Here is a 27,540-nt window from a genome sequence, read left to right on the forward strand (position 1 = left end):
CATCCGTGTGTCTTGTTAAAACTATTCTCAAAATCACGCAACTAGGAAAAAATTTACATCTTGACCCTAAAGTTGAGCTCATCTTGTACATTCTGTATTACTAAAGCTATTTATAAGGTGAAATGCTGGAATGGAGAAATAAAATAATCTGAAACAATTCGGCAGATTTGGGAAAGCACTGAGAGGAGTTTCAAGTTAACCTGAATACAGCAACTGCAACACTCCTCTTTCTGGAGTTCATACATGACCTCTAGATTCCTCTGGCTTGTGCCTCAATTTGCCAGTTTGCAAATCAATCGCTCCTCATAACAGCACTAAAGCCTTCATGTTTTTAAAGAGATTTGTGGTCTTCAAGGAACTGTCAAATATTTCACTGTACATTTGGTCATACTTTTGCTGTGAAGTCATCATTAAAGATGCAAACAAAATTCTTACATAAAACATCAGAACAAATTGGACCAGAACTTAACAATATACATAATGCAATATGAGTGCTCAATCCATCATATGTGATTTGTTTTTACTACCCCTTTTTGGCTGGAGAGAGGCAGGCTCCTTGCATGTGCAAATCTAAACCTGGAACCATAATTTATGGCAAAGTTCTCAGGCAAAGGCGCTTACGAAAAATCTTGCTCTACTTTGTCTTCTCATGGCCTTTCAGTCCTGGCTACGAGAGAGACACTTAGATCATAGGTGCCAGTGAAAATCTGATACAAACTGGAGGGATGTCATGTCATTTGTTTAGGATTTCACATCATTTTCTGTACTGACTGTGCCGAGGCTGGCACCTGCAAAGTGTAATAGACTACTTGGTCAGTCCCAATAGCAAGAAATCTGTATTAAATAACTTTCTGTCATTCTGTAATCATGGAACTTGGATTATAACCTAGTCACTGTTGTTGGTCATGGTTATTTCACTAAAACGAGAATAACAGCTCTCAAATAGCTATCAAAAACTGGAACTGCTTAAAATGGCATACTGGTAGGCTTCTTACATTTTAACTAGAAAAAGACATAAGGAATATTTCGCTTCATATATTTTCTCCTCCACCCTGAACACTAAGTCCAGCAGAAACCAAACCAACATCTATTCCAACATTGTTCTGACACAAAGATAAAGCAAAAATAAATTGTTTCCTACCCAAATATTCCAGCATTTGCACATTAAATTTGGCAGAACACTTCTCCACCATAATAGACTATACGATTTCAAAATTAATGCTGATGGAAAAGAAAACAGAAGAAAAAAAGTGTATGAAAAAGTCAAAGGGACTTCATTTATAAAATAACCAAGGTTCGAGGAAAGAGCAGCAGCACCATCTAGAGGATACTGCATGTTCTTACATAGGTGGATATTCAGGACAAGTAAGATTAATAGGTTTTTTTAGGTTTTGTATTTTTAGTTTGAGAGTTACTCTAGTTGGAATTTAATCTTAACTACAATATCAACAGTAAAATCACAGCTTAAAAAAAGACTGACGCAAAAAACTGTATTAGACTTTGGATGAAATCTACTTACAGTAGTACTTCAGCACCAGAAAGTGGGCAGTTAGGCTGATAGATGTATATACAATTAAATGATATGTCAAAGTCTTAAAATGCTTAGTTATTTATAATGAAATCTATACAAAACAGTTAAAAACGTGTTTTTATATACATTTGAAAAAAAGAAAACTATTGTCTTCATTAGCAGAACGTATTAAAACTGGTTCTCTTATCCCACCTGAACCCAAACCTCTCTCTGTAGCTTGTAACTATCACAAAAAACCAATGTATTGCTTCAACAAGCCAAGTCATAAGGCTAATTTCCGAAACCTACCACTGTATTTCAATTTAAGCTTTTAAACTTTCAAAATGGTCACTTAAAAACAGCATGTAAGAGTAAAATAGATTTTTAAAAGCCATAGCTCACTTCTAAATTCAGAAGTTCAACTTAAGATGCTGAACCGTTTTTGCCCCAAATTTGAAAAACCGATTTATACCAAAATACATCCACCCACATCCCATTTGTATTAGAATTAACACACCTGCCTGTTTAACAGGAACTTTTTAAACAACTTGGCCTCACTTCAAATTTTATATTTAAATAAATAATCAAAGATTAACTAGAGTAGATGAGCATTTCGTGTACTTATGGCACAAAGAAATGCTTCATAACGCCATTACCCTACTTGTCGTAAAGCATGAAAACAAAAGTTCACTAGCAAATCCACATTGCTACTAGTTAGTGATTTTGCTTATTTCCAAACATTCGCCAACAAGGATTTTAAAAAAATAAACTATATTTTTAGGCTTATTAAAAATCTTAACTCTAAGTGAGCGCAAGTGCAAGAAAGCTAACCAATTCCAAAATTCCTGGGGCTTTTCCAGCACTGTCAGAGACGCTTTTCCTCTCACATGCTATTTAAAAATACAAATATTTATTAAACATTCTCTTTTTTGATGGTGTTTTGCTCAACAGCTAACAAAAAAACACAGCAAAGTAAAGATCCCTTTTCACTGAAAGCTGTTTCAGTATCTGGGCAAGGGCTTCATAGCTCGAGCTGTAGAATTCGCTGCAGATTTGCTTTTTAACAGGAGTACATTCCACTGTCACAGGTTTACTATATCTTGGTAACTACATCATTTTGGATTTTTTTTGGTTTTTTTTTTTGTTTGTTTGTTTTTTAAAGATGCAGCTTTTGCAATACTGTCTTGTTAAAACACACTGATGCTTCAAGGGTCCAATGAACAACGCTAACAAGCAAAGTGCTCTAAGACATCACAATACAAGGGCATCTTGGATACTCAAATCCCAAGATATTTTAAAGTGCACTCCAGTGTCCCAATTCCTTAGGATTGTTCAGCAGAACTCTGAGAGGGGCTGGGCTCAGTGCCGTCCTCAGTGCTACTGTCCACATCTTGTTCCATTGCTGTCTCCTCGTCATCGAGGCGCTGACTGGTGAAGTTGTTGAGCTCCAGGAGCCCACTGGGTTCCACTACCACGTTGGAGCTGGAGTGACAAGGGATGGAATATTGAGGGATAGTCTGAAAGAGAGAAAAAAATTAAGTTTTAACGTGCATGGTTTTCACAGGTAAAGACGTGCGCAAGTGCAGGTACTCATGGAAAAGGGGTGTTTGGTTTCTGAGAGCACTCTTCCCTAACTATGGCTTGTTTAATGCTAAAGCTTCAAAATACCCTTTCACAGGGTTAGGCTGTGAAAGATAAAATGAGAATAATCTTGTTGTAAAAGGACTCATCTTTGACTCAGATCCTCACTGAAGGTCTGTGACAGACCTCCTGCGTAACCAGCAGCTAAACCACTGATACCCACAACCCATCACTCCCCAAACACGAAGCAGAGATAACGCTTTCCTCAGCCTTATCTTTTTCAGACTAGGTACTCTGGCATACGGACTTGCTGTATTTTTTGTATACAGTACAATGCAAGCTCTGGGCCTGCTCAGAACTGGAGTAGAACAAAGGCTGAGAGAACAAAACAGATCTAATCTATTTATTTCTGCTTCTACTTTCATAGGTTCTAGAAACTAAATCTGCATCTTTATACAATCGAAATTCTGGGCAGTATTTGGAATTTGAAACAGCTCATAGCATGCCACAATGATGAGCAATTCAAATTTTCAAAATATACAGGTTTAAAGTAAAACAGAAATCTACCTTTGTCTATTTAGGGAAATTAGGACTAAAAATGAGTACAAAATGATGATTTCTACAAAAGCAAAGTTAGCTGCAATGACGACTTTTACAAAGTAAACATGAAAAATCTGGAAGTTCTGCACAAGTACTTTTTCTACCACAAGTTTTTTCACCATAACACAATTATGATACACAATAAAACCATCCCAATCCACACTGTAATTTGTGTGAACATATCCAGTGCCAACTCGTCTAGAAAGATTCGTATAACATTGCTGAGTCCTCAGATGATTTAAATACTTCACCAGTTGAAATTCTGACCATATATTACATCATAAAACATCACATTCAAGACAACAAAAAAAAAAAAAAATCAATGAAAATATTATCATCAGTTAGGCAATGATTCAAAGCATTTAAGTTCAAGATCCATAGAGTCATTTTATCTCAACAATGGCAAGACTGTTTATACGTGAAGGTAAAACACTTTCTGAATCCAGACCTCATTTGCTGAACTCTCCCAATTAGCAGAACTCCTCTACTTCACTTTTATGCCCTAGGTAATCGTATACTCGAGATAACATTATTAGGTATGATAAAAAATTCTAGATCATAGTTCCATAGTAAGTGGTGATGGTCACATTTTTAAGCACTACAAATAATAGTGGTTTGTGAAATTAGATGAGCTTGGTTTGTTTCCTTAACAGAAAAACAAAGGAAAACACTGAGAACACAGTGAATGACATACTGCTGGAGAAACTCGAGCTCAATTGAACAAACGCTAGGCACTTCGAAGCAGCAATCCATTGCAACTACAGGAGTAGATAAAGAACAAAAAACTGAAGAGAAAATGAAAAAAAAAATACTCAAACATTGTTCAGTTGCTATCATCATATTAGACAAAGCGAGTTTGCTCTGTTCAACCTTTGCCTTATTTGCTCTGGTCTTCTCTTACCTGGATAACAATTTCTGATGAGCTCTCTTCAGCTTTCTTTTGTGATATATTCTGAATGTGTATAAATTGGTTTGTTGTAGGCATTCCTTGTGCATCGAGTTTCCTCTCTGTTAAAGTAGGACCAACAGCAGGAGGACTTGAACTGGATTCGTTAGGTTTCTGTTGCTGGGGGATGGAAGTTGCCGTCATCCCTACTGCAGTCACCCTCGGCACCTGGGTACAAGGTGACGACTCTGCTTCGCTAGCGAGTTTACTAGTGGACATGGCCTTGCTTTGGGGATCCACTAACATATGCTCTATGTTTGTATCAATCTGAGCTTCCATCATAGACATTCTCAAAATGTCTGCTACTGCTGTCTTCACGGATGCCTGCGTGGGAAATAGGCTTGTAACGGGCAATGCCAGTTTGGGCACAGAACTGCCACCTGCTACCTTTGAAACAGAAGGAGGCTGATGCCCCTCAAAAGTTATCTTTGTAACAGTGGATCCTTGCGTTATAATTGGAGGCTGCACCTGAAAATCAAATTTTTGTTGTGCATGTTACAGCTAGATTTTTATTGAAATCTAATCAATATTTCCAAGGACAGTATGGCACAAACAACATACTTGCTATTAGGAAGACAGTTGAAACTCAGTGTTTTAACAAAGGAATTAGCAATGATATGGTAACAGTTAATTGAAGCCTGGGGAAAGGCAGCTTTTTCGGCTGCTAGACAAGGATTGTAGCAGTATAATACCACAGCAGCCTCGTTTTCCTTTGGGATTTACATCCCCATGTAATGTTTGTTAACCCTCTTGTTTGCATACACATGCCTGAAAGGGCCAGAAAAATTTATACTTTCCTGTGGTTAAAATACATTTTTTTCTTCCACATTTATTACTCTTAAGTTTTCCCCTCCCAAGGAAAATCAAATTACTCCTGCACATAAAAGTCATTTAACTTCGGGGCGATGTAAACTACAAAGGAAGACGTACAATGGAGAGCCTTAGGAGACTGCAGTGTACTCATCTTTATTTCCACAGAAATAAAAAGTGCTACGGGAACGGAAATTAATAACGTGTCATATCTAAAAAAGAAAAGAAAATAATTAGGGACAAATTCCATGCACCAATGGTGGCAGAAATTCATAAAAACTGTCCAACAAAACACGTTTGTGAGCTCTATGGATTTTTCCCCTATAACATGTGCTTCTCTTTCCTAGTGTCAACCTTCTGATTGGGTAATTAATACCAGCGGAATGAGGAGTTCTCTCTTGCCAGGACAAAACACTGCTACAGCGACAAGGTTGGTGTTTTGATTTTTTTCCTTGAACAGCGACGTTTATTTTGCATGCTATCAATATTCCGTTACCTGGCTTGCTGGCTGTTTCTCTGAAGAGGCAGGTAGCTGCATTTGACTCTGGGGGGGTTGGGGTTGCACGTAGATTTTTTGTGCCGTTGGTGCCTGTTGCAGTTTGGGCAGCTGTTGCGTGGTTTTTACTGCAAGCACCTGTACTACAGTTTGCTGTGGCTGTGCCACTAAGGTAGGGAGTTGCCTTTCTTTGGCCATCATGTGGTGTGGGGGGTGCTGTGCATCTGGTTTGGTCTGTGCTTGCTCTTGCTGCAGGGGGGTTAGCTTTTGATGCCTTATAGAAAGCTGGGGCATTTGTGGGAGTTTGTGCTGGATCTGATCAGCCTGCAGGTGGATTGTCTGCTTCTGTTTAGTCTGGAAACACTGCAGAGTTTTCACTTGCAGTTGAGTCTGTTCCAGCTGTGGTTGACTCAGTTTTTGCTGTTTCTGTGCCTGCGATTGTGTCAGGGCAGATCTGTAAAACAGGCCAGTCTGAGGATCTAAGGTGTCCATCTCTTCCACTTCTCCTTCCTCAGTTCCAAGTTGCTCACTGTGTTTGGTAAATGCAGTGTGACTGCTTAAGGCCTTAACAAGAAGAAGTTACAGATGAGTTAGTAAAGAGAAGTCTAAATTATAAGAATGCACAATCTAAAAGAAGTTCTTACTCTTTCAACTGGACTACTTAACTAATTTTACCACTGTTGGCTCCCAACCCATACATTAAAAAAAAAACAAAACAACAACAAAAAAACCAACACCCTTCCACAGTGAATTCACAATACCTAAGCAACCACAGCTATTTTTTCCTTGTTAAAATGTGGTATGTCTCTATGTGAAAATATTAACTGCACAACTAATTCCCAATGGTGATTATGTAGCCCTTACACTTGTCAGACTAAGGTCCAAAACCCCTCAAGTTCTATAGCAGTTTGACACAAAGTAATAGGGATTATCAGCTGGTCTTTATTAAAGCCAGAGTCTCTCAACATGGTAACTTCTTATTCTGCCTGTTGAGAGCCTTATCTTCTGCATTCCTTCTGCATCTCCCCATATACCTAGAAACTATCCTAATTCAACCAGATCCTCTCTTCTCTTTTTCCTCAAAATCATACTGCAATTCTTGTGCATGGCACAAGCACTGTGTTTTTGAGGGAGCAAGAGATCTACATTATTATGCTTTGTATGCCATAATATAAATCTGTTAATAAATGCTGTCAGCAGTATGAAGGAACCCACTCAAATACCAGTCAAAATACGCTCTCTAATGTAGGTTTATGCCCTGTGATCCAGTTGCAGTTCCTAGACATTACAGTAATGTAGAGTTGAGTTGTGTGCATTCACCTGGGGTAATTTATTACTCCTGAGCGACAAAAACGTCAGTTCCTGAATGAAGGAATCAATGCAACTTCCTTAAGATTTCACCACAAGATATAGGATTTGCTGTAGTGGTTCGGCCTCTTTGGAGTCCCCACCACACGTGTCTAAATATAATCTGACTTTTTGATTCAACAAGCAGAGAAGTTTGCCTTTTCACAAACTAAAGCCCTCAAACCAAAAAGACATAGTATGCTCTGTGATACACTATCTGGGTTCTGCTTCATCCCTCTTCCCCTACGCTAAGGCCATCATGACCTGAAGAGCCCAGCCCCTCTGCAATACAACATACAGAAAAGCAGTTTGGTTCTGTCGAAGAGATGACGTACAGACGGGAAAAACTAATCCAGGTCGCAATATCTTTGCTATAGCAGCTGCAAATACCTCTTACTCAAGTCTCAAGAAATCCCATTAACAGCTTCTCCCGTGACCCATCACCCTTCCCACCAAAACAGCAACATTGAAGTGAAGCTACTGACTTGTCCTCACACTTAGCAACTCCACTGGTAGCGACATGATATACTCATTCAAATGAAGCTGCGGTCCTATGTAATTCACATAACCTACTGCTGTATAGACTGTTTGAAAAGAAAGGGTACAACCTGCTGCATGATATGGGTAATTGCGCCTGTGGAAGATGCGGGGATGGATTTCACCACAACGGAAGTCTGCGTTGCTGTCTGCGACTGAGCCACGTGCTGCAGCAGAGTCCTCTGGGGCTGGGATGACTGCTGGTGGGGCTGTGACCGATGACTGACTGAAAGTAAAGAGGTGAGTGGCGCTTCCCCAAAACTAACTGCAGTAAATTCAACTATTTGCTGTGCATTTAGCCTTCAGCTGAAAGTGTACGAGTGAAATAAAGATCTGAATATGAAACAAGTCTTTTACTGTATGCTAGCTTCAACCTTAAAGTGTAGATTTACTCTGAGACGTAACTTAAAACAGCATCTCAGGGGGTTGTTTTTGTCTCCGATTTCTAAGCAATCCTGCTTGGACTGAAGCTCCCCTGGCCTCCGTGTCCCAACGCACTAACTTTGTAAAGAGAATCTATATTCAGTTTTCATCTGGGTTCTTCATACATCACCAGCACAACACTGTAGAGCACAAGTTATTCTGTAATCTTTACATGCTAAAAGCACCTGCACAATTGACTGCAATTAAGAACAGCAAGCCTTGCCCACTGAGTATCTACCACTGATAAACTGCGAGAAATTATCTTCAGAGCATAGCTTAAATTTGTAAGACTAGTAATTAGAAAATTATTTGGGAATTAAGAAAGCAAGAAAGGTTGATCAGAAATCACAGACAGAAATGGAGACATTGTCATTGGTCTAAGTCATTTTTCAAAACAAATCTAATACAAGTTATGAATCTATGCTTATAGCTCTGTAATTAAACAGTGCATTGGCAGAGAAACGATTTTCAGGTGAGGAAAAAACAAACCATTCTATATTGCAGTCACTGATAAGCCAAGGAGTCACTGACAAGACAAGAATCCAAATTAGTTTACACCAGTCCATACAGTATTTAAATATTTACTTTAATTAACTTCTAAAATGTCACAAAATACTGATTGACTGACGAAGAGATAGTAAAGAAAAGTTTATATTCAGTTATCATTAACTGAAGATTTAAAGTTACTAGGGATCTTGCTGACAGTTAAAAGAAAGGCCAAATTTTGATTTAATATGAAAATTTTACTTTCCCACTCCAAGCAAGGAGTTAGATTGTATCAGTACTGGCCATGCATGCTATGCCAGATCCGTCATGAATATCCCCAACAGTTCCTGCACAGTTTAAAACTTTATTTAAAAATAAAGTTTCTAACCTATATGGTTGTGTAGATACTCTTCCGAATGTGAACCAATACAGTGTTGTCTTCCTGAGTCTGCAGACAGACAAAAAACGGTAATACTGAGATATGCGAACTGCTCCTTTCATCTCACTAGGAAGTTCATGCTGAATCCCAACTCCCATTTAAAGTGTGCCTAATCCTTTGTTCAAGGCACATGCATGAAATTTCACAACAGGCTATAGCTTGTTTAGTATCTTACTAATGAACTTGCTAGCAGAAAATATAGCTACTTGGATTACTGATGAATCCTGAGGAGCACACATGAAAACAAAAGGAAACACTCAATTACCGGCATTCCCTAGCAGCGTTCACTTAATCTGCAGGAAGGAGAAGGGAAGGGAGCAAAATGTAGGAGCAAAATAACCAGTTTTGTGGTGTAACAGATTGCCACTAGTCAGTCCCCAGAATGCTGCATTTCTCTGGTAGGTTCTTGTAAATCACCTCAAGGTTTACAGAAAAAAATCACTATTTTCATATAGTGTAGTGTTTCAAACAGTAGCTCAGAGAAACTTTCAACATTGTTGCTTGCATGGTTTCTCATCTGCAGAAAAGGGCCTAGGTCTACTTAAATACTTACTGGACTTTGCCCCATTGCCAAGGGCCCAGGTTTAAATCAATTTTTACAGTATGTGCCAGGGAAACCCATACACAGAACCTCAAATACAAGCACAATCAATGCATCTGATTATGTCAGGGAACATGACCGACTGCCATGTTAACTGGAGATCAGTTTAACGCTATTTATTGTACTTCTGAATGTGTTTTAAAAGGGATCCAAGAGAGCATGACTCAAATATTCAAAATTGAAGCCAGATACAGTAAGCATTATTTAAAAGACTAACAATAGTCCCCTACCTCCGCCCCCACAACACAATTCCACACAACTTAAATTTAGGCTGTACAAGGAATGGAAGTGAGGGGTGGAGGTGCAGAAGATGAGAATGAAAAATGGAAATACCAGATTGGACATTTAATACTAGAAACCCTGAGGGTGGATACGAATTCATACGTTTTAATACAATCAAGCTTTATTCCTCTTTTCCAATGCGTATTTTCAATACTTTTGTTTCATTTTCCACATTAAGTAGAGAGACCAATAATGTAACATAAGAAATTAAAACAACAACAAAAAATATTGTTTGATCCTTTCACATATGTATGGGAGGTGGCTCAGGGCTAGTGTCCTAGGGTAGCAGGGAACATGAGACACATGGTATAATTAAAGCGGTATCCAGTGGAAGGGAGTCAAGGACTGGGACAACACAGGCACCCAGATGGAAGGTGTCAGACTAAAAAAAAGTTATGTTTGGGATTCAGCCCTTAAAAACTTCAGTCTGAATAACTCATTTGCCTACAACATGCATATTTGGCAATTTAAAGCCTTCTAGCAAATGAAGATGAGCATTTAGCATTCTAATGTAATCCCCACCTGGCCAAAAAGCCGACTTAGTGCTGGCAAGCAATAACATTTTGCAAATATGGGTTAAACTAACTCAAAGTCCAACTCCTCTCAATAGGCACAGAATTAGTATGTAGTTCCTGCAACTTCATTTTTCCTTTTTCCCCTAAAGGCAGCAAGTGGGATGGCCTGTCCTCTCCGTCAGATCAGAAGACAGAACATCTGTTTAAAACTAGTATGTCTTGAAGCAACAACCCTTTGTTTCAGTTAGAAACATTTTCCAATGCGCCTCAGAAAAGCAGATGCAATCTCTGTCCCCTGCACAGGGTCTAGGAAAAAAACACTCATTTCCACTACAAAACTTCTAGTGAAACACATAAATGAAACCCATCCTGAGAAAACCCAAAAGGAAGTCCCTAGACTTCAACTGCAAACCCATCATCCCAAAATATCTTAGTCACTTACCAGTTGTGATATATTCAGCAACTAATTCTGACTCTACCACAGCAATTGAAGGACTTTCTGGAGAATGCCTCTTTTCTTGGGTCATCTGGATTGGGACAGCCATTTGGCTCAAGTCAATGGTAGGCTGTCTTGGCTTTGATTCTAACTTCTCCTTCACTGCTTTAAAAGACAACGAGTACCGGATTTAGTAACATAAACCTCCGGTATAAATGCAAGATCTTAATTAAATAGATAGCGAGCGTTATACAATGGTTTCAAACAAACTTCTACAAGATAAAAGTACAGAAATCAAATTGATTCAAGGTAGATGCTTTTCAAGTACAAATTGTTGTTTAAGCAAGTAGCAGCTGACTGCTTTGAAGTGATCCTAAAAAACCGAAAACACATGCATTTTCACACCTGTTGTCTGCTGAAGTTCCAACAAAGCTTTTATTGTGGAAGTAGCTGATTGAGATTCACTGGATACATCCTGGTAAATTATTGTAGGGCTTGTGTCCACAGCAATTTCATGTTCTGACCAATCCTGACTTCTTGAAGCAATCACATGGACTACAGGCTGAGAATCTGTTTGCAAAAGAATAAGGGCATATCAAATCATCACAAAACCATTGGAGTAGAGACCTCCAACCCAAAACGCTCGCACAAAGCAGGACTAGAGTTCAAAATTCGATCAGGTTACTCAGGGCCTTGCCCACTAGATTTCTGAATATTGCCATGGGTGCATCCTTTCATTCTGCAGGACTTGAGCTTTTATTACAAGTGACTCCTGAAGCAAAACACAGCTTTTAACAGCTTCCAAGAAAACGATTCTATTTCTTAGTTGCTCATAAAAGCTTCAGTTTGAACAACTGATGTTCAGCAGGTTACTTTGTATGTTGAACCAGCCTTGGACTGAACTTTTTTCAGAAGGTTTTAGCAGTTCAGCTGATTAAAATATAGTTTGTACTCTGAATTTAAAGGCATCTAAAATTTGTTCTGCTAAGTTCGCTCCAAAAGTTTTTTCAATTAACTTAAAATGATGGTATATATCAACAGTTACAGAATTATATAGCAAAAGTGACTGAAAGAGAAGGCACTTGAATAAGCTGAAAGCATATTATAGACAGATATTTGCTTTTGTCTAATACAGTGAAAGGCCCTAGGGCCACTCCTGACTAGAGACTATTTATGAAGCGATCCTCCTCTACCACATGAGGAGGTCTGCATCTGTTATCATGGCATGAAGCCATGGCAGCACCCCCATGAGGGGTGCAAATCTGCTGCATCTCCTGACACACATGCATGTTCCAATAGAAGGACCAAAATCCATGTCAGTCACATGACTGAGGCAGTTTTCAGTCATGCAATGGAAAGATGATTCAACACACTCAAGAAAGAGAGTGGCAAAGCACAGGCTAACAAACAGACTGCAGCTCTGCCCACCTCTGAAGGACTCCCTCCCAAAAAGGAACAGGCTGCAGGCCACACACTAGTCAAATCCCAGCAAGAAAACATTATCTCCACTTTTCACATAGGAAGGTAAAGTATATAGCCTGCTTTTTTAAAAAATAAAATAAAATAAAATAAAATCAGGAAAGTAGACAATGACACTGCTAACAGGTTGGGTAAAGTTGCTAAAAAACGAGATGCATTAAGTTACATGAAACTAGCTAGCACACTTGGGAGACAGTGCAATTGAATTTTATGCAACACTAACACATACCTTGGGAGCTCTGGGAGGACTCTGTAGAAGATGAGCTGCTATCAGTGTAGCTTTGTGGTTCTTCTTTCACTTCTGGGAGAGAAGAGTTTGCTGTCTCTGCCACCCTTGATGCCTGCTGTAACGTTTCAGTTACCAACTGCCTCGTTTGCTCACTCACAACTGTCGCTTGAAATGTCACTGGCTTTGGCTTTATAAGAACCTAATTAGAAAGACAGATTCTGTGTACAGTAAGAGCACTCAAGAAAACAGAACTGAGCAATCAAGTAACAGAATGGCGTGCCACTAAAATAGATCAATGTACAAGACCTGTATTATATTGGTATTTTACGAAAAAAAAGTCTACCTGTAAATTCAGCAGCTCTGATTATTAAACAACAAAGCCTTAATAAATGGCAGTGCACAAGGTCATACTTCTCATTTCACTAATGTGGAGTGCTAAACAGTCATTCTTTAGGGCTGGATACAACTATAGGGCAGACAAAAGAAAGCTACCCAAGTGACCTGGAACATGCACCGCATCGATGGGAACAGGTACCTGTCTTCTCAGGTCAATCATAATCCAGTCTTAAACAATCAAGACATAAAAACAAAAACAAGCAAACAAAAAACACACCGATAAAAGTTTAGTTCTTTTTATACAGCAAGTGCAACCAGAGAAAGTTGAAACAGAGCGTCCAGAAATAAGCCAGATTCTCTGTGTGCAGCCTCACCAACCACACAAGGCTGCAGGCACAATCTGAACATACACTAAACAGTACATAGATCAATTCCAATAAAATTCTCAGTTTTCAAGGATGACGTACGTCCCCAGAGCAGAAGACTCTGCCTTTTTATTTCCCATGATTAATCTTTAGTTTTAAGACTTAAACAGGCATCTAGAACCATTTCCAGACAGTTCACCTAAGTTTCACCTACGTAACAGGCTCAGTATTTCCTTTTGGCTTTCTCTAGGCATTCAGAAACAGCTAACAATGTGCAAACACTGTGTTCAAGAAATCAGAATCAAGGCCACTGGATTAAGATCCTACATCTCATGCTCCACAGACACATACTATGGATATTAATCCCTGCAACAGATGCGGTAACACAGTGAAAAATGATCTACTTTGAATTAAAATTTAGGGGTACATTTCAAGACAGAAATGGGACCTCACTGTACCTGCGTTTTCCCTTGCTGACCATAAACAATTTTAGTTGGGATGATTTTGGTGGCTGGCTGGACCGCGGACCCTATTCCTTTTGGCTGTGTAACAATCATTTTTGTGATGGGTCTTGTGGCAGTGATGATAGCAGGTTTTGCTCCTGCTGGCACTGCCTGAATAGTTTTCTCCCCCTGCAGAGAAGCCAAAATTTACAGGTTAACTGAGTGAAATACTTCAGAGACCCACTTCTCTAAAAAAATAAAAATACACAGTTACACCTGAGTGCATACCATGAAATCAACTTGTTGCTGTTAGAACTGGATGTATTTAAGACAAAGAACATTCCAAGACCAAGAATAAAAAAACCCTCTACTGCTTTGAATGGAAAAGCTACCAAAACTTCCTTTTCCATTACTTTGTATTTTTTGGTTCAAAACTTACGAGCAGTTCAAAAGGTAATTAAGTGACAACGACAAGTTTTTGAAGTTGCTTCAAAGAATTCATGTAACTTGGAACTTCCCTCAAATCCTTTGTAAATGTTTTTCAGAACTTATTTCTGTTGACACTAACTTTGGCATGGTATTTTACAAAATTTGAATCACGTCTAATAACTATAAAAAGAAATTATTTAAAAACAGATCTTTATATTATCATCATCACCAAGACATTAAGTTTGGGCTTTTTTTTTTTAAATAAAAGTTAATTTATTGAAAAAATTGAAGATTCACGACTGTGTCATGGAAAGCATCTGATTTTGAAATACTTCTGCAATATGACTAGAATATCGATAGCCTAAGAACAGTGATGAAATTGAGCAGGCTTGTTTTTTAGCGCTGCACAGTAATAAAGCAGATGAAGAACAACATCAGCTGAAGTACTTCCAGTGTTCCTACCAATTCCTATCAAGTAGCAAGAAATTATGAGAACCATACTTGTTTCAGAAAAATCATTGCATTTTTGTGTTTCCTACTTTGTAGCATCATGAGATTCTGACTTCCGTAAAAACTGCTTTAGGTATTTGCTCTCATTTAAACTAGAAAAACTTTGAAATTTTCTAAAAAATATTCCTAAAAAGGAGAAAAAAAAACCCACACTTCCCTATTCAGCTCTGCTACACAAGGAGATTTTAAAGATTACGACATTAAAGCATTATCACATAAATCTCAGTTTTATCTAGGAAAGTACAGCAGGTTCGTCATTTTGATAAATTAGCACTTGAAGGTGACCCCAGCTGAAGCAGGAAACTTGATTTTGTTCTTATTGCACACCAGGTTATCCAAAAATAATTCAGCACTATACAATACTCAGGAACAGGACATTACAGTACCATGCCCTACATAAAATAAAAGGTAGTACCCTTACTCTGAAGATACCATTTATTTCTGCCCTTTACCTCCAAGAGATACACAGTTGGAGTGCAAGTTTATAACGCAGGACCGTGGTTCTCATAAGAGCACTAACAGCGCTAAGATTTGAGTCATTTTATTCTACGTAATCCCTTCAGGATTACGAAGTTGTCAACCAGAGAAAAAGGGCAAATACAAAATTGAAACTTTTTATTTTCGTTTAACTTCAGGAAGATTCCCTGCTTGTTTTAAGGATCTTGCATATCCTGCAGAACATACTTGCTCCTCAAACATCCCTGACATTAGGGCATGCTATATCTGTTAAGTAGCTCATGCACAGTTTGCTTTTAACAGGGACTGAAGCAGAAAGAACGAAGCAACCACCACAGATCTTGTCACTTGGCTTATAGATTTTAGTCTTGAAACTCTTACTTACCCCAGCATTTAACAATGTTGTCACAACATTTTTGCCTGGAAGCCCTTGAATTGTAGTTCCTTTTCCAGTAGTCTTTTGCACAACAATCACATTGGGTTTGGATGTCATCGGAATTGTAGTGATTTTGGTTGTAGTTCCTAAATAGTAATGGGAAAAGAAGTAACGTGCATTTTATAAAAAGTAGATTTCCTTCCACTTCAGACACTGGTGAGCTGCATAAGAATCACCGTATTGAAATCTGTCAACACAGCAATGATTAAAGCTAAGTTTTTAAAACAGCAGCATTTGGAATGGGAATACATCTCCCCTAACCAGACACATGAAAGTTACATGCTTCCTCCACATATCTTTCATATGCAATAAAAAGAAGCGGGCACATGACAGAGTATTTTCTCAGGCTAACATGCTTAACTTTTTGAAGGCTAGAGTTACAGAGGGGCAACACTAATATTCAACTCAAGGTCATATTTGCATAGACAACAGTTGACATTACAGTGCACAGATAACATCTGTAGATGAATCCATGTACCAAAAATACATCTCTCCAAGAAAAAATACCAGCTTTTTATAGAATTGAACCGACATAATATAAAAGGCTAGTACTGGATTGGAAAAATAGGAAAAAAAAAACAAAAAAAACAAACCTATTTTATATGATCAGCTTTTAAAAGCTGAATTCAGAGTGTTTTTGCTTCCCCCCCCCCCCTTTTTTTTAAGAACAGCTGTCTTGGCTATTTCTCTTCCTCTTCCAATATTTAATTAGTTTCATTCCCTGTAGCAGGTTTTCATTCACCTGCAGTAACAGATAATTCTGGACAGCCCTCCACAATCTGCATAAATTGTATGTACATTGACATCTAAGTCAGTAGAGTTATCACGCTATTTCAATGTCTACTCAGACAGCTTTCTACCACATCTTCGTTCTCCACGAAGAAAGTATCACTCAGCCAGCAGAACTACAAACCAAGGATTCCACTCACCGCCTTCAATCCATCAGTGATACCTGCATGTACTTCACTACATGTTTTATATTAATAACTATACTAATTCTGGAAAAGGGAAGACATTCTCAGATGAGACCATCATGTTCTTATGAATGACTTAAGAAGCAATAAATGTCTAGTAGGCTCATCCCTGAGCAGAAACAAACACACACACACAGAGACACCCTTTCCAAACTTATGTTATCTCAGGACAAGCAGTATCATCCTTATGAAGGCTAGTTAAGGGTTCCCCTGCTTAAACTGGTGCTCTGGAAAATAGTGGTCTTTGCACTTCTCTATAAACTCACCAGTGTTTCTAGAAATCTGCTTAGCTATTCTTGATACATGCACCAAGCTGAAAAAGTTACTAACTCAAAAGAAGCAACTGCTTTAGCCCCCAAATAACCTGAGTTTTTGTAGAAATTAAGATCTGAAAAATTTAGGTACCTGTACCAGACTACACTCCAGCCTGGAGTAACTAAACAGCCCTTCTACAAGCCCCTGTAGCACCTTCTGGTGAACTGAGCTGGCTTGTGCCATGTTAGGTCTCTGTTAAGCACAAATAGTGGGAGCCCTAAATAATTTAAGGATCTTATGATATAGGAAGAACAGCCCCAACAGATCCTGCTGCATATCTGCACCTAGCTAGGTACTGTCACAGATCTTGTCTCCATTAGCACTGTTTAAGCCCAAAACTGACACTAAGAAAGTGAAACAGGTGTGAGCGTGCTGGGTCCTGGTCTTAAAGAGAACCTGTGTTTACAGACTGTACTCACAGAAAGCATCAAGGCTGGTCAGAAGACTAATGTAAAGATAAGCAGCAGGAATCTGCGTAAGGCTGGGAGGAAAGTCGCAAGTTAGAGCATGGGATAAGAGAAAGACAGACAGAAATCAGTAAAAGCAGAATGGGATGAGGAGACTGCACAGTTGGACTGAACACATGCAGCTGGTTCTTTCAGTGAGGAGTGGAAGAGAGAAGGGCAGCACCAAGATTCCAGACTACTTTAGATTGAACTACAGTATAGCTGTATGATTTTCCTGCCCTCCGGCACAGGACAATATAGTAGTTCTACTCCTCCAGATTTCTCTTTTCCTTCCCAGCTTCCCTCCCATTAAGTGCTTTCTTCTTAAACCTTAGAATTGCAGTAATCCATGAGAACGTTCTCCTTCCATACCTTACGCCCATTATTTTCTTTTTCATCCTCAGCTGTTTTTCTTCTGAATTAATTTCTTCTCCCATAAAGGACCTAACAATTATTTGAGCACTCACCCCACAGAAAAGATCTGAACAATTACAGTGAGTCTAAACTTGCTTTTGAAATAAGTCTTAATACCAAAGTACTCATATGCCTACCAGAAACAATGTTACTGCTGATAATCTTGCCTCCCAGCGTAGCCAGTGATTTCGGTACTACTGTAATGATGCTGCCACTCGTGGTTTTCACGTAAGTAGCAGCCCCTGGAGTTCCAGCCATCCGAGCCCCTAGAGAGGGGCTAACCGTTGGCCGCGTATATGTTGCTTGAGTTCCTGTTTTGAAGAAAAGACAATAAAGTTGGCTGTTAAAATATGTTATACTACTAGTTCTCTTGGAAAAGGTTAATTTGGAAGGAAAGCATTAGATTTTATTCACATAGACACCACACTGCAATTTATCACCACCCTTTACAATCCTCCAGGTAGTTTTTAAACCTGCAGAGCAATATTCAAGCATATGCCAATTTTAATTTAACGTAAGATTTTGTGAGGCATTATATCAAAATGTTCCATGACTATTGCATTTTAATTTGTATCCTTGTGCTAAGTATTTTACTTTTCAATAGCTGTTAGACCTACAGATGGGTGATAGACCCGTATGTTTGCCACTTACTTTATTAGAGGCACAAGAGTTAATCATCTGATGACACTACCAGAATTGAACTCTTCCTCTCTTGAAAGAGACCTGTAATCTCACTTTTCCCATGAGACAAACGATTTAGAACAACACAAATTACTGGCCTAAATAGCACTCTAAGAGAAAAATATAATTTACAATGAAAATGCAATCTTACAGATTTAGCATTTAGAAGTAGAAAATAAGCCTCCTGACATGATATAGATGCTCCTTTTTCCTAGCTACTACTCCTCAGAATGGAAGCAGGACTGAATCCCTAAGAGAAACTTGCTCAAAGTAACAACAGGAGTCAATAGCTACACTAACATTATGATTCCATTCTGATTATACTGCTGCTGATAATAAACTACAGACCTTAATTGCTAAAGATCACAGAGCAAAACAGATTGTTTTAACAGGGAAGCCACATGTTCAAATCCAAGAGAAAGCAATTCAGGTTTTACCAATAAAATGAACTGCAAAACTGTTAGAACCTTTTTTTTTTTTAAAATGCACTTAAGAATATTTGTGAGAAGTGTTTCAAGAGCTAAAGTTAAAAACAGTCAACATTAACCATTTGTTTACACTAATATTCCCAACCCATGCTAAAAATTCAGCAAGCAAATTTACCCTGGTTTTCAGGAAATTCAGCTTAATCTGCCTTGTGAATCTTCCTCGCACAAGTTTCAAATTAAGCAGTCTGTACCATTTCCGATTTTATACAAAAAAGGAAGCGCAAATACAATTAGATCCCCAGGAAACCACTAGAAGTTCAAAATTCAATTTACTGGCCTTCTTAAAAATTCACTGCAAGAATATGAGCAAGTCACCTGCCTTTTAAATTCCACCTACGTAAAATAGGAATAATGCTAACCTACCTGCTAGAGGTACCTAAAAACTTAAATTAATTTAAATCCTCTAATATAAGGTGCTACAGAAGTGCAAAGTATCAGTGTAAGTGGCAAAAAACTTCCTTTAAAGTAAACCCTTTGGGGGAAGGAATGATCATACTTTCATGCATTCAATTCAAAGAGACCACAAGAGGAATAAAAGACCACTCAGTGGTAGAAATCCTAATCTGGAATGATTACTAACAGGTTTGTGAATGTGCTGTTGTGCTCACTGTTTACAAGAGACACAAGTGGTTTTTTTTACCCTAATAAACCATGTTTTATCACCTGCATTTCTGGGTTTACCCTCCCTTCCCTTCTCAGAGCAATAACTTACCAGTGGGAGTAGTGACCAGTTTAGTTGTCATGATAGTCCCATTACTGCTAACCACCATAATAGGTGAATTGCTACTGCTGGGCAAGGTCGCTGTAACTGGTTTGGGAAGGATTTTACTGGGTTGCACCTGTTGAGTGATTATTTTAACACCTAGGAAAGGAGAAAGGTCACTGTTAAAATACAGGCACGAAAAGTTACTTTCTGAAATGTTTTCTCAGACCAAGTCCTAGTGGGCAAGTAGCCTCACGAGGCTTCTATTCTGAGTCCAATGTATTCTTGATCCTGAAAAGAATTTTTTGTTGGGTTGTGGGTTTTTTTTTTTTTTTTTGCAAGTAACAAGACAGTCATCACCTTTGCTTTTAATGTGCCTGTTTCGATTCCTTGCTATTCCCATTGACACATGGGATTCCATTTCATCATGGATTTACTGTAGTGATTTTTAACCTCTTCTGGTCCATGACTCAAAAATAGCACACATTTCCCAGGAACCAACAGGTTACAACCAATACCAAATTGATTCAAGTATAATAAAGCATCACAAAGTGAAATAGTTCTTGATCAACTTAGTCTATAAATTTTAATATGTTTTAATTAGACTAGTTGAATTTCATTCCTTCAAATAAATAAAAAGTTTTTCCTGCACTCCGAGTATTAGTGGCTGTAAGGAAGTAACTGTGACACTGGCTAGGGAAGGCTGCTGTAAGGAAACCTCTCCACTTAACCTACTAGTTGTTTTGAAGCTACAAAGGAATTGGACTGAAACAAGTTCTGGGAAGGCAGGAAGAACAAAGGAGAACACCTTAACATGTCAAGGATTCTGCTCCCTTTCTCTGTTTGTGTAGTGGAATGGGACTTCTCCGAGATTCACTTATGAGCTGCAAATCAAAAGATTCATGTAGTCTGTTCAAAAGTACATCCAGGTCACCTGGAACTTAAATTCTGTTCCACACTGAAGCAAGTGTACTGTATTGTGTTGGTTAAGTTTCATGAAACCCCTGGCCTGAATCTACCCCGCCTAAATTTAGACACCTATGTTTGTACACAGAAATTTCTAGATGACCATTTTCATCCCCTCAAGAAACATCCTCCAGAGATGTTTTCTATAAAAGCAGTTTGGAGCTTGCTTGCTCTGTACTAAGTGCCTTAATGAACTATGTGAAGTTAAGAGAAGAAAAACCAAGGCCTTTGCATCGTCCAGACAAATCTGGATAAAAAGCAAAGTCTCAGTGAAAATTAACTCCAAACTTTCAGAAATAATAGATATCAGATGGTATTTCTAAAGCAAGTTTAACTAAAAAAGCACATGGAGCCTAAAGCCATAGCAGAAGGCAAAGAGTGAAATTCTTATTGATCAAATGGTGTCCAGCGACTGGAGGATGGAGGCCTTTTATTTGTGTTCATTAGTGGACATGTTTTTCCCAGGCAATGGTCCCACAATCCAAAAATAAGGGATGGGTAAGGATGTCTGGGTTTTTATTTTATGGTCTACTTTAATTATTTGACCTAAATAGTATAAACATAAAATAATTTTATTGACCACGATTAATATAAAATACGGACATAAAAATACTTTGCACTTTTATAGCACTTCTTTCTTCAGAATTTAGTAACTTTGCAAGCATTACTTCTAACCGCATCTCAATGAGATAAAAAACTGTCTATTTTACAGAGGAGGAAAGCCAAGGCAGAAAGATTAAATGACTTGCCCAAAGTCAACTGCATGAATTATGTCACAAAAAGAATGCAGTCCAACTTCAGTCTGAGTTCTAATTGCATTTGTTGTGACAAGTATCTCAAGAATAGGTTTCAATTTCCGGATCCAAGAAAAGAATTAAAACACATATAGACTTTTTTAAGGTGATACAGTTCAATAGCTCTTGGATCTTCAGAAAACTGCTGTCCTCCATGTTGTCAGCCAACTTACTTCTGAAGACATTTAACACGCCTTCCAATCTCTAAAGATAAAACTCTTCCTCCTAAAAGACAGTCTATAATACCTAAACCAAACAAGAAGAGTCACAAAAACAAATTCTTCAGTTATTGTTGCCTGAAAAGGTTAAGTCATCCTTCACTATTTATTTTCTAGTTTAGTGCCAAATCCTGTACTCAAGCTATTGCGCCTTTATGATAGCTCCCCATGCACATTTTGGTGCAGAACTTAGCCCTGCTTTCTTGACTGGTGGTCACACCTCACCAGCCAGCAGTATCACCAAAAATTAATTCCATCTACCTGATTCCTGTTTGATCTGAATGGTGGGTTTGATGCCAGGCGGCAACTGAGATTGTTGTGGCTGCTGTTGAGCTACAGAAGACTGCACCAGCTGCTGCTGTTGTTGCTGTTGTTGTTGCTGCTGCTGTTGCTGCTGCTGCTGTTGTTGTTGTTGAGCCTGTTGTATTTGGTGCAGCTGCTGTTTTGGGGACTGCTGATGCTGTTTGGGAAACTGTGCTAAAATCTGAGTTGGATTCCCGACCAAACCTTTTGGGGAAGGTAGTCTGGTAGAGGCAACTTTAATAGCTGATGTAGACACACCTGTGAAAGAATAAATGGTTTAAGACTGAACAGTGCAAAACAAAAGAAAATTAAAATTTCTTAAATGCAATATAGTATTAAACCATCTTTACTACCGAAAGACACAAACTCACACACATAATTTAAAAAAGAGCTACTACTTGCATCTCAAATGCCCTGTTCACAGACTTTTCAGTGTCATGGTAGTGTTAAGGCAGCTAATGCAAAGGCCACAATCCCAAGAGGCTATAATCTACTCCCTACACCTTTTGTAGTACAAATAACTTCACAAATCCTTTCAAAGTCTGATCTTTAAGCTTCAAGAAAACAAAGTATTTATAGTGAAAATCAAGACTGCAAAAGCTAAGGATAAGAGAATAACAAATTAACATTAAAGTCTTTAACATTAAAAGGGAATATCTGATAGTGAACGCAATGTTATTTTAAATGAACAAATCAGATAATGGTATGTATTTTAGAAAACGGAGGAATGTGTATTCTTTACAGATTAAATGATTTCAAAGTAAAAACATGATTAAAACAGTTTGCAGTAAGAGGGAAAAATGAAGTTCCCAAGTAAATACTTATTTCTGCCATTGCTTCACATAGCTGTCACAACACTTCCAGCATAATTTGTCTTTATCTATTACTTTAAATTGCACATCCATAAGACATTGACTTTATGTTTGCCTTTTGAGTGCTTACGTAGGCAGTTTTTATCCACATGCTGGCTGGAGTAGAACACAGAAAAACAAAACAAAACACACTTCCTGCTCTCTTATTTCTCCCTCTACATTTATAGATGGCAGTAATAAATATAATAAGCATAAGAAGATAATAAGCTATAAATCTGGCAATCTAAACAAGCAAATCTTTTCTCACTACATCACCTAAGATGGTTTCTCCATTTTGCTGGTCAGCTGTTTTCATCCATTAATTTGAATTTACCTTTCCTCACAGTGGGGGTGATTATCAGATTATATCATATGATGTTTCACCGGCATCTTCTGCAACAGCACTGACAGTTCTTTAACACTGCTACATATATCTCACCTAATATATTTTAGAATAATAGCTGCCAACTTCATGATCAAATCCGACTAAAAATGCAAAGGTCAAATAAGAAATATTGCTCTTGTGCTCTGCATCTTAATGACCTACCTCCATGACCACAGTAATAGAAGTAATGCGAAATTCAAACTACCTCTTCAGCTTTCATTTGGCTGCCCAAATTTTTGTGAAATGGAAGAAGGATGGAAAATATGGACCAGGAAGAATCATTATGTGACACTTGTCACTGGCAGACACAGCACATTTCAAGTGCTGATCACTGAGGCCCTTTCATTCATTCGCAGCCTCTCCTCAAAAGGGTTAACTAGTGGCTGTGCAGTAGAACTTGTCTGTGCTAGCATACATAGCTGGAATTCTCTTTAAAAAATGTAATTTGTACATCAGAATTGTTGAAGGAAAGAGCTATTTTCAACACAAACTTTTGTGGAGTACCTTGGATTAGTTTCATCAGCAGATTTTTTTCTTTTTCCCCACGTCTCCTCTACTTTACTCAGAATATGTAAACATAAAGTATATTATCTCCTCTATATTATTCTCAAAACAAAGTCTAATTCACCAGTGAAAGTGTTTTTACAAACATAATATCGCTGCCATACCTTGTGCTACTGTTGACATCACTACTGACGGTGTTGATGATACCACAGCAGTCACTGCAATAGTATTTGCGGTACAGGAGGGAGTGGAACAGCTACTGCTGCTGCTGCTACTGACCAGAGAGGACTGAGATGCAGTTATAACCACCGGTTGCTTTTGAGTAGTTGAGGCAATGACTGATGTTGGGACAAGTTTCGTAACTGCTGCATAGTTGTGGGACTTTGAAAGGATGTTGGGTACAAAAGTTGAGCTTGGAGAGGTGGTTACTATTATCACCTGAAAGAAGAAAAAGAACAAAAGATTCATTTGTTCTTTGCATTTAAAAGCATAAAATTTCAGTACTATGTTTGCATCTGTGCATTTAGTTTTAGGGGTGTCTGTTCATCAAGATCATTTAAGAGTGTCAAAAAGGCATTTGCTAATAACAAAAAAAAGTTTCCATTAGTTTGAAGGAGAAATGGTAATCAGATTAAGTAATACACTTTCCCTTAAAATTAGAAGATATTTCTTCTGAGAAAAAACATTGCTATCTGATTTGAAGTAGAAATATCTTATGTTTGCAGGCAAACAGACAGGTATGAACTGCTTGGGTTCATTTAACCGCGCCAAGAAGCCTGAAACCATCTTAAATGGAACTGCTGGGATTTCAAGAAAGTTTTAAATACCATCCTCCCAAACCTTGCACATACATCAAGAAATGGCAATGAGAGAATGAAGAGATGTTTTCTCCTTAACAATTAGTATAAGCAGTTGCTCGGTTCATAATGGGAAATACTTTTGATCCACTTGGCTGTAAATAATCAATATTTAATCACTGAAAAACCTATTTTGAGGTTCAGAAACAATTTCTGTTTTCTTTAGTTAGTGCTCCCAATAACAAGAAATTCTTTCATATCTGCCTGAAAACCATTTGTCTAAAGACAATAAACATTACCCCTAGTGAGAATTACAATTACAACCCCATGAATCTGAGCTGACATTGAAATACCTGGAATTCATTATAGTCTTGGAAGAGGTCTGCTCTTATGCAACTAACCTAGAAAACTAATCATTTGAGTTTTGAATATGGGGACTGCTTATGTAAGGAGGTTTATTTTATACTGTTTGCATATGTACCTCCTTGTACTTACAAACATACACAGAGTTAAAACAGAAACAAAGCAGAGAAATAAAGTGCATGTTCAGTTTACCATGCAAGAACCCTATGAAATTGTTCCAATAACAACTAGCCCAATTAAGAAGTTCATTTATTAAAAATCTCAAACTTTAAAACCTACTATTTCATGTAACAATGGTCAACAGAATAAAGGTTCAGAAGGAAGAAAGAGAACCTGTTAGTTCAAATGAACTTACAATACTACTCTTACAGTACTACTCAAGGACTACTGAAAGTTTGCCTGATAAAAAAAAGAAATAATATGATGACGGAGCCAGAAATAGACTTAAGTTATAGATCAAGCAATAAGAGATTTGTAAGAGTCTGTGTTTTGTTAAAAATAAAAGATAACCACATGGAAGAAATAAAAGCAAATTTCACCACTATTTTGACTCTTCCTCTCCTTTTCCTCCAGCACTTAGTTTTACAGCCTGCATTACTTAGGTGAGCCTTTAACATCTTGATCTGAGGAAAACTAAAACCTCACTACCTTCATGAGTTACAGCAGGTGACTGCCAGAAGCACCAGGTTTGTGTATCAGCTGCTCTACCACCTTGCTGCATTCTCCAGGGAATGTTTTCTCTGTGTCACTCTTCTTTTTGCCTTAATCCTAACCTTGATTTAACCAGCAAAAACACTCTTATGAAGGCTGTTATTAGGCTGTGACCAAGCAGACAAGCTGTACACTACACAGCTTGATTCCAGTTCAAATCTTAGAGGTGAATATATAATTTGATATGCCTCGGGAGTTTTATTTAGGTTTTTTTAAATAGTCAGTTAACACTAGAAATCCTTCCCAACTTTTTCATTCTCTCTTTTCCTTCTACATCCTTCTCCTTTTTTAAATCTTCAAGAAACAGAATTAGAGAATTTAAGGGCCAGCTCCCTCCCACCTAAGATTTTTCCCACCTAATTCAGGAATACAGGCACTCAAAGCGCAAGCTGCAGTCAATGAAGACAGATTAGTCTAGACTTCCTATATAAACCTTAGGGAAACGGGATAAGTTAAGTCTCAGCTAAGTTACTAGAGGTACGTAGTGTAAATCTGGGCATAATCACAACTCCTGAACATTGTTGTTCTTCATGCAAACAGAGAGGTGATATCATCATTTTAAGAGTATCAGATGGTTATTATAAATAACACTTTGTTTGATGATACAAGGAAAAAAAGCTTGCCAAGTATTACACTTCAACAACAATTGCTGTCCTGGGACTAAGTAGGCTTGAGTCTCTTTAATCTATTTCTTCTTTCAAAATTAACACAAGAGAACATAACAGTGATCTTAAGTGAGAAGCATTCAGAGAGCAAAACTTTCTGATAAAAGTTTACAAATAGTAAAGCTCAAGTCATGACAATTATATTTTTGAAATAGTTTTCTCATGTATATCAAGATGTTCAAAGTGACCCTGTCATGGGTACCAAAACAACATATTTTCACAGCAGAAACACTGATCAAAAAACTAATTCCTAAAACACTGAAATTAGTCTTGTCACCTCTATTTTGAGAGCCATCAAAACCTAGTCCCTGAAGAAATAAAGGCACTAAGTGCCAGAGGCTTCACTAGCTGGATTCCTTCTCCGTCCTAGAGAGAAGACTACTACAGAGGAAATCAGAAACTGAAGTTGTGACATTATTAGTTGTTTCTACAAATCTTGCTCCAACCTACTGAAATGTCAAAATAATTCTGAAAGCTGGCGTGCAGAAACCAAGAATATCATTTACATCCAAGAACCTCTTTTATATCCAACTGCACTTGTTTAAAAATAGTACGTTTCCAATTTGAGTCTAACAAGTCTGCCATTTAAAATTACTACGAGGGATTTCTCCCAAAATAATGCAATTACGTATTTTAGCATATCTAAATCCAGTGAAAGAGGGTAGCATGACAAGTTCAGATACAAACACTATTATGGCTCCCTAATGAAATACATTATGATTTTCCTGTCGTTGCAGATTAGCAAGAGAGTCAAATAATATTACACAAATCAAAACCTAAAATTTTCATGTCAGAATGATCAGAGGCACAAGGGCAGAAAAGACACTATCAACAGTCCACTTTTTTCCTTTTGCAGGTTTAGTACATTCCACCTTTAACTAGCATGCTATAGCACTTATTTAGTACAACAATATGACATTTAATGCAAAGTTGTTCCTGTACAAAAGATGACCATGTTGAGAATGAAAGGCTGGGGAGGTTAAGCTCTATCCCAGCTGTGTATTTTCTGCATTGAATGCAAGACATTACTTGAGGGGTTCATGCTCACTCACACATTTCTATGCATGCCTTCCAAGATGCAATTTGATCGAGTAAAGACACTGTTAAAGAACAGCAAATAAAATGGAAACATCATTAAAGAGCTTTGAAGTAGGAAAAAGGCCAAAAAGCGAGCTCTTTATTGCACATCACTTCAGCTGAATCTTCCTTCCTTTTTAAATTTCCAAAAAGCAGGACATGGGAACTCTGCTGATCCAAAGAAAGGCGTAAA

At 38.0% G+C, this 27,540-nt stretch overlaps 1 protein-coding gene across 11 annotated transcripts in view; it reads right to left on the reverse strand.

Annotated features, from left to right (window-relative positions):
• Positions 1 to 1,251: 1,251 nt before the first annotated feature.
• The window catches only part of EMSY (EMSY transcriptional repressor, BRCA2 interacting), a 40,544-nt gene continuing 14,255 nt past the window's right edge, over positions 1,252 to 27,540 (reverse strand). For 3 of the 11 annotated variants that reach the window (XM_026097912.2, XM_064505215.1, XM_026097919.2), the window contains 14 exons: positions 23,899 to 24,172; positions 21,953 to 22,252; positions 19,723 to 19,872; positions 17,979 to 18,152; positions 15,642 to 15,778; positions 13,877 to 14,050; positions 12,718 to 12,916; positions 11,415 to 11,579; positions 11,016 to 11,174; positions 9,125 to 9,184; positions 7,899 to 8,053; positions 5,944 to 6,507; positions 4,593 to 5,105; positions 1,252 to 3,027 (listed from right to left, as the gene is read on the reverse strand). In XM_026097912.2, the coding sequence (XP_025953697.1) occupies positions 2,833 to 3,027; positions 4,593 to 5,105; positions 5,944 to 6,507; positions 7,899 to 8,053; positions 9,125 to 9,184; positions 11,016 to 11,174; positions 11,415 to 11,579; positions 12,718 to 12,916; positions 13,877 to 14,050; positions 15,642 to 15,778; positions 17,979 to 18,152; positions 19,723 to 19,872; positions 21,953 to 22,252; positions 23,899 to 24,172 (3,219 nt within the window). In that variant the 3' untranslated portion in view covers positions 1,252 to 2,832. The remainder of the gene's footprint in view (positions 3,028 to 4,592; positions 5,106 to 5,943; positions 6,508 to 7,898; positions 8,054 to 9,124; positions 9,185 to 11,015; positions 11,175 to 11,414; positions 11,580 to 12,717; positions 12,917 to 13,876; positions 14,051 to 15,641; positions 15,779 to 17,978; positions 18,153 to 19,722; positions 19,873 to 21,952; positions 22,253 to 23,898; positions 24,173 to 27,540) is intronic. The other 8 variants (XM_026097917.2, XM_026097923.2, XM_064505216.1 and 5 more) reach the window with 6 other exon arrangements.

The sequence above is a fragment of the Dromaius novaehollandiae genome, chromosome 1, assembly GCF_036370855.1.
Source record: "Dromaius novaehollandiae isolate bDroNov1 chromosome 1, bDroNov1.hap1, whole genome shotgun sequence".
In the NCBI taxonomy this organism is placed as follows: Eukaryota; Metazoa; Chordata; class Aves; order Casuariiformes; family Dromaiidae; genus Dromaius; species Dromaius novaehollandiae.